General features: G+C 51.0%; 1 protein-coding gene across 13 annotated transcripts in view; it reads left to right on the top strand.

The window, feature by feature from the left end:
• Window positions 1–12,724, top strand: part of CARMIL3 (capping protein regulator and myosin 1 linker 3) — an 84,113-nt gene that overhangs the window by 51,521 nt on the left and 19,868 nt on the right. For all 13 annotated transcript variants that reach the window (XM_083580758.1, XM_083580764.1, XM_083580767.1 and 10 more), the window contains exons 21-30: window positions 2,664–2,836; window positions 3,911–3,979; window positions 4,162–4,255; window positions 5,079–5,177; window positions 5,340–5,468; window positions 7,001–7,114; window positions 9,130–9,305; window positions 10,795–10,882; window positions 11,854–11,982; window positions 12,068–12,131. In XM_083580758.1, coding sequence (XP_083436884.1) covers window positions 2,664–2,836; window positions 3,911–3,979; window positions 4,162–4,255; window positions 5,079–5,177; window positions 5,340–5,468; window positions 7,001–7,114; window positions 9,130–9,305; window positions 10,795–10,882; window positions 11,854–11,982; window positions 12,068–12,131 — 1,135 coding nt within the window. The remainder of the gene's footprint in view (window positions 1–2,663; window positions 2,837–3,910; window positions 3,980–4,161; window positions 4,256–5,078; window positions 5,178–5,339; window positions 5,469–7,000; window positions 7,115–9,129; window positions 9,306–10,794; window positions 10,883–11,853; window positions 11,983–12,067; window positions 12,132–12,724) is intronic.

Below are 12,724 nucleotides of genomic sequence, written 5' to 3'. Positions count from 1 at the left end.
ATAATTTATTATTTGTACCCCGCCCATCTGGCTGGGTTTCCCCAGCCACTCTGGGCGGCTTCCATAGAAAACCAAAAATACACTAAAATATCACAGATTAAAAACTTCCCTGAACAGGGCTGCCTTAAGATGTCTTCTGAATGTCAGGTAATTATTTATCGCTTTGACATCCGATGGGAGGGCGTTCCACAGGGCAGGCGCCACTACCGAGAAGGCCCTCTGCCTGGTTCCCTGTAGCTTTGCTTCTCGCAATGAGGGAACCGCCAGAAGGCCCTCGGCGCTGGACCTCAGCATCCGGGCAGAACGATGGGGGTGGAGACGCTCCTTCAGGTATACTGGACCGAGGCCGTTTAGGGCTTTAAAGGTCAACACCAGCACTTTTAATTGTGCTCGGAAACGTACTGGGAGCCAATGTAGGTCTTTCAAGACCGGTGTTATGTGGTCTCGGCGGCCGCCCCCAGTCACCAGTCTAGCTGCCGCATTCTGGATTAGTTGTAGTTTCCGAGTCACCTTCAAAGGTAGCCCCACGTAGAGCGCATTGCAGTAGTCCAAGCGGGAGATAACCAGAGCATGCACCACTCTGGCGAGACAGTCCGCGGGCAGGTAGGGTCTCAGCCTGCGCACCAGGTGGAGTTGGTAGACAGCTGCCCTGGACACAGAATTGACCTGCGCCTCCATGGACAGCTGTGAGTCCAAAATGACTCCCAGGCTGCGCACCTGGTCCTTCAGGGGCACAGTTACCCTATTCAGGACCAGGGAGTCCTCCACACCAGCCCGCCCCCTGTCCCCCAAAAACAGTACTTCTGTCTTGTCAGGATTCAACCTCAATCCATTAGCCGCCATCCATCCTCCAACTGCCTCCAGGCACTCACACAGGACCTTCACCGCCTTCACTGGTTCTGATTTGAAAGAGAGGTAGAGCTGGGTATCATCTGCATATTGATGGACACCCAGTCCAAACCCCCTGATGATCTCTCCCAGTGGCTTCATATAGATGTTAAAAAGCATGGGGGAGAGGACGGAACCCTGAGGCACCCCACAAGTGAGGGCCCAGGGGTCTGAACACTCATCCCCCCCCCCCACTTTCTGAACACGGCCCAGGAGGAAGGAGCGAAACCACTGCATAACAGTGCCCCCAGCTCCCAGCCCCTCTAGACGGTCCAGAAGGATGTTATGGTCGATTGTATCAAAGGCCGCTGAGAGATCCAGCAGAACCAGGAAACAACTCTCACCTTTGTCGCTAGCTCGCCGGAGATCATCAACCAGCGCGACCAAGGCAGTTTCAGTCCCATGATGAGACCTGAATCCCAATTGGAAGGGATCCAAATGGTCCGCATCCTCCAGGCGTGCCTGGAGTTGTTCAGCAACCACGCGCTCAATCACCTTGCCCAAGAATGGAAGATTTGAGACTGGGCGATAGTTGGCCATACTGGCCGGGTCTAAAGATGGTTTTTTAAGAAGCGGTTTAATAACCGCCTCTTTCAGCGGATCTGGGAAGGCTCCCTCACGGAGGGAAGCATTCACCACCCCACGAAGCCCATCGCCCAGCCCTTCCTGGCTTGCTTTTATTAGCCAGGATGGGCAAGTCCGTTCTTAAACCGAAACCATTCTTAAACCGAGGCGTGCTTTGCCTAATGAGGCCTCCCGCCGCCAGTGCCCTGCCACCGTTCGGCTTCCATTCTTAGACCGAGGTAAAGTTTGCAATCTGGGACACTACTTCCAATTTTGCGGAGTCCGTAAACCGAATCGTTTGTAAACAGGGCTGTTCTTAAACTGAGGATACCACTGTATAATGAAAGCGCCACGACGTCTTCTTCACACTTTCTCTTACTGCCTGTGTATCTTAGGCTATCTATCAATATATATTGGTACCACAAAGGTGCAGGCAATTCTTCCCCTTCCTCTTTTAAGGTCCATAAATAGCAACACCCTATAGGTCGCGGGCCCTAAGGAAGTCAGATTAGCCTCAACCAGAGCCAGGGCCTTTTCAACACTGGCTCCGGCCTGGTGGAACGCTCTGTCTCATGAGACCAGGGCCCTGCGGGATCTGATTTCTTTCTGCAGGGCCTGCAAGACAGAGTTGTTCCGCCTGGCCTTTGGCTTGGAATCAACTTGATCCCCTTCCCCTCTTTCCTCTTTCCTCTTTCCTCTTTCCTTTCTCCTTTGGTGATGGAACTCCTATTTGGGGACTTCCCTGGCTTTTTTCTGGCCCACGTAGGACCAGTCTGGATAGTTGGCCTTGGTGAAGATTTGACGTTTTCATCCCCCCCAAAGGTTTTTGATTTCAGTTTCTACTGAAATGAGGCTGCATTTTAATGTTGTATTTTAATCTTGTTTTTAAGCTGTATTTTAATCAATTGTTTTTATACCTGATGTTAGCTGCCCTGAGCCCGGTCTTGGCTGGAGAGGGCAGGGTATAATTAATTTTTTTTATTTTTTTTATTATTTTATTCTCACAACAACCCTGCAAGGTAGGATAGTCTGAGAGGCGGTGACTGGCTCACGCAGACCCTCTGAGCATCGTGGCTGAGTGGCGATTTGAACCCCGGCTGCCCTCCACCCCCAAGTCCTAATCTGGCCCTCTTAAGCCCTGTGCCATGATGAGATGCTCACTCTGTCCTTTTCTTCTTCTTCTTCTTCTTCTCCTGCCTGCTACCCTGAAGTCCCTGCAATCTTTTTCCGTTGCCGACTCCCGGCTGAAAACCCGCACCAGCATCCTGATCAACGCCCTGGGCAGCAACACTTGCCTGACCAAAGTGGACCTGAGTGGGAACTGCATGGAGGACATTGGAGCCAAGATGCTGTCGAAAGCCCTGCAGATCAACAGCACGCTGAGGTGGGCGGGGGAAACTGGCCGGTCAGGCAGGGCGGGGGCTTCCTGGTTGGTTTGCCCAGCCTTTGGATCTCTGGGGTACACTTGCCCCCCCCCAATTTTGCCACGTGGACCCGAAAATGCCTGCCTGGACTTCTTTGAGAGGGAAGAGGAAATTTACCTCAGCGCTCTCTCCGACTCCTGCCCATCAGCGCAAGGACTGCTGCTCGCACAATGGGATCTGTGCAAGGATTAACGCTGGGATCACTTCTCTTCCTCAAATCTGCACTAGCAAATCGAGGAAATCCCCAATAATAGATTTAGAGGGTGAATTTGTGGAGGAGGAGAAGGGGTGGGGAAGTCCAATGGCAGTAGCCTTGCGCTGAGGGGGTGCTGAGTTAGGGTAGCGCTGTGTTGGCTGCAACTCTACCCCCACAAAAACCCCAAAATAGTATGGAGGTTTATATAATCATAGAGTTGGAAGGGTAATCTGGTACAAACCCGCTGCAAAGCAGGAATCTTTCGCCCAATGTATGGCTCGATCCCACAACCTGGAGATTATAAGTGGGAAATGAAATAGGAAACCAGGGAAGGAAACATGTAATGGAGTATTCTAAGAATGGGCTCCTGGTCAGGTGTACTGTGTCTTCCTATCTTCTTTGGCGATCACTCATAGCTAAGTAAGATTGTCTTCCATAAACACAGTTTTATCAGTGAGTCCGTAAGTGACCGTGGAGGCTAATTCTGGATCCACACGTCCTTCCACAATAGGGACATCGGTTTCCGGGTGAGAGTTGATCACGACACCTTTGGTCAAGTCTGTTCTCCAGTTGGAGCGCTCACAGGCCAGTCTTTCCCAGTTGTCGGTGTTTATACTACATTTTTAAAGATTTGCCTTGAGAGAGTCTTTAAACCTCTTTTGTTGACCACCAGCATTACGCTTCCCCTTTTTAAGTTCGGAATAGAGTAGTTGCTAATGGAGGATGCTTCACATAACTGCTGTTTGGCAGCCAAGGAGGGAAGGAACTCAATTGCTGGTTGTGGGTCAGGAATTGATAAACTGCTACCTGTTCCCCCGCCCCTTTTCTTGCTTTCAAGGAGTATTTCCTGGGATAAGAACAATACAACTGCACAAGGCTTTCAGGACATCGCCAGGGCCTTGGAGAAGTGAGTAACTAGAGCGGTTTCATACTATTTTTCCTTGAGGGAATGGGGGGGGGAGCCGCCAACATGGCTTCTCGTGCTCACATTTTCACGAGAGAAAGAGAGTACGTGGCTTAAAGGTTTCTGAAACGTTAAGTGGTTTATAAATGCTTTCAAATAAATAAATAAAACGGCCTCTTCTGCAGCAACTACACCCTCAAGTTCATGTCCTTCCCCATGAGTGACATCACGGCGGCCTACCGAAACGCCCCTGAGAGGACGGACGAGGTGTGGCAAAAGGTGAGCCCTGCCCCTTCTCTACAGGCCTAGGGATGAGGGGAATAATTTGGTCCCGTTTGCATTTTAGCGAGAAACTACCCAACTCGTTCCTCTCGAACGATCCTTCAGTGCTTGCACTTCTCTGAATTTTGCACTTGGCCCCCCCCCCCAACCAAGTCATGTGTGTAAAAAATGGACATATGGGGAGAAAGTCTACCTACAAAAGCCTTTATCAGTGGAAATAACACACAAGGGGCATTTTATGAGGGAGAATTGCTTGAGAAACCGTGTATAAAGTGGTTCCGTTCCGGAAGACCATTTGACATCCGAAATGTTCGAAACCCGAGGCGCAAAGGACGCTCTGCAAATTTACAGAGAAAATTGAGAAAAATACAGCAGTGCCTCAGCGGAAGCCATTCAACTTCTGAGGTGTGTTCGAAAACGGGAGCATTTACTTCTGGGTTTACGGCGTTCGAGTTCTGAAATGTCCATCAACGGAGACATTCGAGAACCGAGGTACCACTGTATCATAGCTGTCAACGTTTCCCTTTTTTAAAGGGAAATTCCCTTATTCCGAATAGGATTCCTCGCAAGAAAAGGGAAAAGTTGACAGCTATGCACTGTATTGGGTGGAGCGGCATACAGAAATTGAGGGCAAGAGAAAAATTGAGTTTTTGTGAGGATTGCTTTAGAAATCATCATCTGTGGCAGTTGTAGCGGAGAAACTTGAAACGAATGGATTTGGACCGCTGGAGAAATGCCCATTTCCTCTGCTGGCGTGCAAATCCCAGCTTTGGCATGATCCCTTCCCTGTCTCTTTCCCCCCTTCCTCTCTCCCCTTTAGATCCAGTGGTGTCTCCTCAGGAACAACCACTCGCAGAAGTTCCCCCAGGACCAAGCCTTCCGCCTCCACCAGGGAATCGTCACCAATAGCGCCGAGCAAGTAAACGTTCCCATCTCCCTGTACGGCACACACTTGCCACCCCTTCCTGCAAATTCCTGTGGGGAACGAGCGCGGCCTGTCTGCCCCCTGCCAGCGGGTTTGGGACTTGGCGCCTTGGTGAGGGGCAGGAGCTAATGGCCCCGTGTCTTGCCCCTTCCCTAGATGATGAGCCGCCTCTGTGTCAGGGTCCAGGAAGAGGTGCGGTTGCTGCGGACCTGCTCCGCCGACACGATTCAGGAGGAAGTGCTCTACGCCCGGGAACTCATGAAGGAAGCCAAGAACTCGCGGGCGGTGAGCTTCATCTATTTATTTACATTCCTCCGAGGATCTGAAGGCGTTGCACACGTGGTTCATTTCCCCCTCCTCATTTAATGCTCACGACAGCCCTGTGAGGTAGGTTAGACTGAGAGGCAGTGAGAGGACGAAAGTCACCCGGGGAGCTTTGTGGTTGATATAACTTCATATTGGAATTGAATTGAATTGAAATTGAAATACTTTATTGTCACTTGTACAACTTGTATACCGTGAGATTACACGAGCGCTCCCCACTCAGCTCTCTTAGTTTTAATTCCCCACATTTACTGACGCACAAGGGACGCGGGTGGCGCTGTGGGTTAAACCACAGAGCCTAGGACTTGCCGATCAGAAGGTCAGCGGTTCGAATCCCCGCGACAGGGTGAGCTCCCGTTGCTTGGTCCCTGCTCCTGCCAACCTAGCAGTTCGAAAGCATGTCAAAGTGCAAGTAGATAAATAGGTACCGCTCCGGCGGGAAGGTAAACGGCGTTTCCGTGCGCTGCTCTGGTTCGCCAGAAGCGGCTTAGTCATGCTGGCCACCGGACCCGGAAGCTGTACGCCGGCTCCCTTGGCCAATAAAGCGAGATGAGCGCCGCAACCCCAGAATCGGCCATGACTGGACATAATGGTCAGGGGTCCCTTTACCTTTACCTTTTACTGACGCACACCCACCAAACCCGAAAGTTAGTTGCCCTGTTGTTATCTTTTCATTCAGCAGCCTAACAGCCCATGGATAGAAGCTGTTCTTTACCCTTTTGGTGCAACTGCTTCTATATCTTCTGCCCGAGGGCAGGAGATCAACAAAGTGCCGGCCAGGGTGTGAATCATCCCTGAGAATTTTCCTCACTCTCCTGAGGCAACGTTCTTCCGCTATTTCATCCAGCGGATTCATGGACAGCCCATAATATCTTGTGCTGTATTCACCACCCTTTCTTCGCCTTGTCAGCTATTTATTTATTTAAAGGGATGCGGGTGGCGCTGTGGGTTAAACCACAGAGCCCAGGACTTGCCGATCAGAAGGTTGGTGGTTTGAATCCCCGTTACGGGGTGAGCTCCTGCTTCTCTGTCCCTGCTCCTGCCAACCTAGCAGTTCGAAAGCACACCAGAGCAAGTAGATAAATAGGTACTGCTCCAGTGGGAAGGTAAACGGCGTTTCCGTGCGCTGCTCTGGTTCGCCAGAAGCGGCTTATTCATGCTGGCCACATGACCCGGAAGCTGTATGCTGGCTCCCTCGGCCAATAAAGCGAGATGAGCACCGCAACCCCAGAGTCGGTCATGACTGGACCTAATGGTCAGGGGTCTCCTTTACCTTTACCTATGACCGTAATAGAGATTTGTAGTGTACTGAATTTCTCTCCCAAACGTTCTCTGTGAAAATCCGTATCCAAACCCAAACTGCAGAAAGGTCTCTGTAGGTGTGTTCCTTGTGTGCTTTTTAATGATAATATTTCTATTGCAGTTTATTGAATAAAAAACACAGAGAGAGAGAAAAGCACCCGCGAAGCATCCTTTCTCTTTTTCTCTCTTAGCTCTTCCCCAGCCTGTATGAGCTTGGGCACATTTTGGCCAGCGACGGTCCAGTCCGGCACAGGCTAGAATCAGTGGCCAACGAGGTCTCAAAAGCAGTCGACAAGGAACTGCAGGTATTGCGAGGGCACGGTCCTGTTTTCATTTTGCTTTTCTGTTCTTCATTTACTGCAATTAAAAACCCCACTTTTCTTCTAAAAGAGCTCAAGGGCGGCATATGTTGTTCTCCCCGCTCCTTGTTTTATCTCCACAACAGCCCTGTCAGGTAGGTTGGGCTGAGCAGTTGTGCATGGCCCAAGGTCACCCAGCGAGCGCCCCGTTATCCGAACCCATGTCCTAATCCAGGCGTCCTCAAACTCAGCCCTCCAGATGTTTTTGGCTAGTAGGACCAGTGGTCAGGGATGATGGGAATTGTAGTCTCAAAACATCGGGAGTTTGAAGAAGCCAGTCCTAATCCAACCCTCTGATCCAGGCTTCCAATAGAATATTAAAAACACGATAAAACATCAAACATTAAAAACTTCTCTAAACAGGGCTGCCTTCAGGTGCCTTTGTTTGTTTCCTTGACATCTGAGGGGAGGGTGTTCTACAGGGCGGGCGCCACTACCAAGAAGGCCCTCTGCCTGGTTTCCCGTAACCTCACTTTTCGCAGGGAGGGAACTGCCAGAAAGCCCTCGGAGCTGAACCTCCGTGTCTGGGCTGAACGATGGGGGTGGTGATGCTCCTTCAGGTATACTGGGCCGATGCCGTTTAGGGCTTTAAAGGTCAGCACCAACACTTTGAATTGTGCCCAGAAACCTCCTGGGAGTCGTTGTAGGTCTTTCAGGTGTTATACGTAGGTCTTTCAGGTGTTATATGTAGGTCTTTCAGGTGGCCACTTCAAGTCACCAGTCTGGCTGCCACATTCTGGATTAATTGTAGTTTCCGGGTCACCTTCAAAGGTAGCCCCACGTAGAGCACATTGCAGTAGTCCAAGCCAGGAAATAACCAGAGCATATTGAAGCAAGGGAGTATAAACATTTATGAGCTCATTGCTGCAACTGCTACCAATTAATTGTGGGGTTATCTTTGACTACGAAGATCAGGCATAGGCAAACTTGGTCCTCCTGATGTTTTGGGACTACAGCTCCCATCACCCCTAGCTAACAGGACCGGTGGTCAGGGATGATGGGAATTGTAGTCCCAAAACATCTGGAGGGCCGAGTTTGCCTATGCCTGACCAAGATGGTGTTTGCAGAGTTTTTGGAACGGTTCACCTTTGGTTCAACACACCAAGAGGCTCAAAGAAGCCTGCGGTTGCCATGGTGACCAAATAAATGGAGGAGAAGGCCCCTTGGGTCTTTGGGAACCGGTCAGCCCTCTGCAGGAACACCCGTCGCCTTATGCGAAAGGGCAGGTTTGATTCTTGAGAAAGACGCCCACCGCGTGGTTGGCATAAGGGCATCCCACGATGCTCTTCTCTTGCCCAGCCGGCTGCTCTACTGTGCTGGGCCATGGGGTAACACGAGTAACGCGGTCCAGGTCCGGTCCCAAATCCAAGGGTTCCGCGAGAAGTCAGTCCAACAGGGCCACGGCAGGACATGAGGCAGAAAACCAGGCAAGGTCAAGATCTCAGGCAGGTTCTGGCAAACAGCAATGTTGCTCCCACAACCTGAGGCATGGTCCAACAGCCTTTTATTTTTGTCTGGGTAACGGCCAGTCCTGATCCCCCGGTGACTCACCTCCCTGTCTCGTCCGAAGGCGAGCACTCCTCCTGCGAATACTCAGGTCTCTCCTTCTCTCAGACCTCAGTCTCTGCAGCTTGGGAGATGTCGGTGGGTTACTAGACCCAGAGGCCGCCTCAGCCTCTCCTGACCCAACCGGTAGTGGAGCAGCTGTAAGTGATGGCCCAGCTGAAGGCAAGAAGGTAATCCCCACATCTGGAGCCAGGGCAGACTCAGGCCCCTGACTCGGCCCAGCTGGTGCTTGTCGCAGGGGAACCTGTGCAGACTGCGGCTCTTCAGAAAAAGCCCCAGACTTGGTTCAGATGCTGCCTTGGGCAAAGGATCCGGTGCAGACTGAGACTCCTCTGGTTCCGAGTCCGAGCCCGAGTCCCAGGCCATCACACCTGCTTCTTCTCTCCCCTCTGCAGGTGATCCTGGAGTCCATGGTTTCCCTCACCCAGGAGCTGTGCCCACATGCCGTCCAGGCGGCGGAAGAGCACAACAAGATGCTGGCGGCCGTTTCGGAGCGCGTCACCGTGCCCCGAAACTTCATCCGGGGGGCTCTGCTGGAGCAGGCCGGCCAGGACATTCAGAACAAGCTCAAGTGAGGAGCAGGAGGGCGCAGAGGGGATGCCACACGGGGACTGAGAATGGCGCTTTTCTCTGCCACTGAGCTACCGCCCCACAAGCTTGGGGGGGGGGAAGGCAGTCGTGCTATCCGAAGTGGGGCCTGGCCAGGGCCGGATTTAGGTTTGATGAAGCCCTAAGCTCCTGAAGCTAATGGGACCCTTTATATGTCCAGCTGTCCTTTGTGTTGAATATATGCTGTATGGTAATTTACGGACCTAATAGGTACCCAAAGCCATTTGCACATAACAAAATATGTATTTTATCAAAGTAATTGTTGAATTCAAATACAATTAAGAAGCAGTATATTAATAGTGAAATGCAGTAGAACCTCGACTGACCACTGCCCCTACTCGGGAACAATCTGACTCGCGGCCGCGGCAAACCCGGAAGTAAATACCGGGTTTGCCGTGATTCGCGCATGTGCAGAATGGCGCTTCTCCCAGCGACCCAGATCGACTCACGAACAGACCTCTGGAATGGATTCCGTACGTGAGTAGAGGTTCCACTGTACAATTAAGGAGAAGTATATTAATAGTGAGGGACACGGGTGGCGCTGTGGGTTAAACCACAGAGCCTAGGACTTGCCAATCAGAAGGTAGGCGGTTCGAATCCCTGCGACAGGGTGAGCTCCCGTTGCTCGGTCCCAGCTCCTGCCAACCTAGCAGTTCGAAAGCACGTCAAAGTGCAAGTAGATAAATAGGTACCACTCTGGTGGGAAGGTAAACGGTGTTTCTGTGCACTGCTCTGGTTTGCCAGAAGCGGCTTAGTCATGCTGGCCACATGACCCGGAAGCTGTACGCCGGTTCCCTCAGCCAAATAAAGCAAGATGAGCGCCACAACCCCAGAGTCGGCCACGACTGGACCTTATGGTCAGGGGTCCCTTTACCTTTACATATATTAATAGTGAAATATTTATTAAGCTCTAACTTAAAATGATTTTTTATTCATAACAAACTTAATAATCCAAACACATTGGCATTTGGCAATAACAAAAGTTCCTTTAGAAACACAATTTACAAAGTCTCATAATCTAGTCTCAAGAAACTTGCTGCAACGTGAAATAATAATAGTTGTAAATATATGATGCAAACTAGTAATAATTATAAATAGCTTTATTAATATGAAATGAAGTGTGTTATAACTTGTACAATGCAATTGTAGTTAATACGATGGATTTTTTATATAATATCAATGTCACCATAGTTGTCCACTAATGGGCGGGGCCCATTACTTACATCATAGGAGCCTACACAACACAAAACACTGTAGGTTTTGTTTCATTTGCTTTTTGTCTTATATTTTGGAAGTGTACATCCAGGTTTTTCCCCCTTTAATTTTTTGGGGGCCCCTAAGCTATAGCTTGTTTAGCTTATATGTAAATCTGTCACTGGGACTGGCACAGGGGTTTGGGAGGGGGGTACGCGAACCTCTCTGACCCTCTCGATCTCTGATCCCACGCCCAGCGAGGTCAAGCTGTCGGTGGTGACGTACCTGACCAACACCATTGTGGAAGAGCTGCTGCAGGAGTTGTACTACGCTCACAAGAGTCTGGTGAGAGCAAGCCCCATTCCGCCCCAAATTACACACCCGGTGGTTCATTTAACCCATGGCTCAATGCTAGAAACAGTGCTGAGGGAGCATTGGACCAGGCCTCAGCCCTGACCTCTACAAATTGCTACCTAACCAACTCCCCCCAGGGCATGTGCAGAGTGCTTGGCCACCAGCCCTGAGCCAATGCATAGAAGCCCCCCCCATTGGAATTAGCAGGTAGAATGCCCCTTCCACTATTTTTAGCAGGAGAGGGAATGAATTCAGGCACGTGTACCGCAAAACCCGCTGTAATTGTGTCCTATATGTATGTGTTCAGCTGATTCCAATTACAAGTCTCTTCCCCTAAAAGTATCTCAAAGCGATTTCTCTGTAGAATCATAGACTTGGAAGGGAGGGTCACCTAGTCCGACCCCCTTCAAACATGGATACGCAGCAGGAATCAAACCCGCGACCTTGGCATTATCGAAAGCCATTCAGTGTGTGAAAAGCACAGTTGAAAATAACTTCAGATGCCACCTATATATATAATATAATAATAATAATAATTTATTATTTGTACCCCGCCCATCTGGCTGGGTCTCCCAGCCACTCTGGGCGGCTTCCAACAAAGATTAAAAATACATTAAAATGTCACACGTTAAAAACTTCCCTGAACAGGGCTGCCTTGAGATGTCTTTTAAATGTCAGGTAGTTGTTTATCTCTTTGAAATCTGACGGGAGGGCGTTCCACAGGGCGGGCGCCACCACCGAGAAGGCCCTCTGCCTGGTTCCCTGTAGCTTTGCTTCTCGCAATGAGGGAACCACCAGAAGGCCCTCGGCGCTGGACCTCAGCGTCCGGGCAGAACGATGGGGGTGGAGACGCTCCTTCAGGTTTATGCTGACGTTCACCTGCAGGCCTTCCTCTCTCTTGCATCGGGGAGGCCTCCCTCTCCCCTCTCAGCCTGTAATGCCTCCCCAATCTCCAACCTCAGGCCCAGCACATCAGCCACCTCCGCCGGCTTTCCGAGGGCCAAGACAACGCCGCCCTCCTGGAGCAGGTTGGGAAACCCCGTCTCCACGACCACGAGGAGACCACGGACGACGAGCTGGGCTCCAGCATTGTAAGTGGGTGAGCTCTGGGGTAGCCCCAGGCTCCCAAATAGCCCTGGAAGGGGTTCGCCTGACCACTCTCTCGTCTCGCCCCAGGACACCATGGCCATCAAGAGGCGGAAGAACTGCCGCAGGATCCGGCCCGCTTCTGCCTTCATTAGTGAGTGCGAGAGCTGCTTGCCCCAAACGCCACCCTCCCAACCATACATTTCGCCTCTGGCTGTAGTTCAGTGGTTGAGTGTCTCTTTTGCATGCAGTCTCAATTCCCAGTGATGCCAACTAGGACTGGAAAACCCTGGCCAGTGTGGGCCAACGCAGCGCCCTCTGGAAGATAGGGGGCTGCAGCTCTCATCCTGACTGTTCGCCGTGCTGGCAGGGGCTGATGGAGATCTGGGTCCCAACATCTGGAGCATTGACTACCCCTAGTGTACCCCTGGGTCCCCAGTCGCTGGACTACAACTCCCATCATCCATGTCCGTTGGCTAAGCGGTCCGTGGACGATGGTCGTTGTAGTCCAAGCAACGTCACGGAACCCAAGGTTGAACCCGCTCCAAATGTCTATATATTTCCCCCCCAACCAAGTCTGCATCTATAAGCAGTCCGCTCATGTGCTGTGAGTGTTGTCCTGTCGTCAATCCATTGATTAAAGAGGATCTTATCTTTCTATTCTTCCAGCTCATCAATAACGCTCTCTTGGACAAATATATATTCCCACTGTGGAATATAACAACACAATAAAATTCAGAACAGAAA

The sequence above is a fragment of the Podarcis filfolensis genome (genome assembly GCF_964270895.1).
Source record: "Podarcis filfolensis genome assembly, chromosome: 13".
NCBI classification, from domain to species: Eukaryota; Metazoa; Chordata; class Lepidosauria; order Squamata; family Lacertidae; genus Podarcis; species Podarcis filfolensis.
The sequence above is the reverse complement of the archived record's forward strand: the minus strand, read 5'-3'. Positions and strand labels throughout refer to the sequence as shown.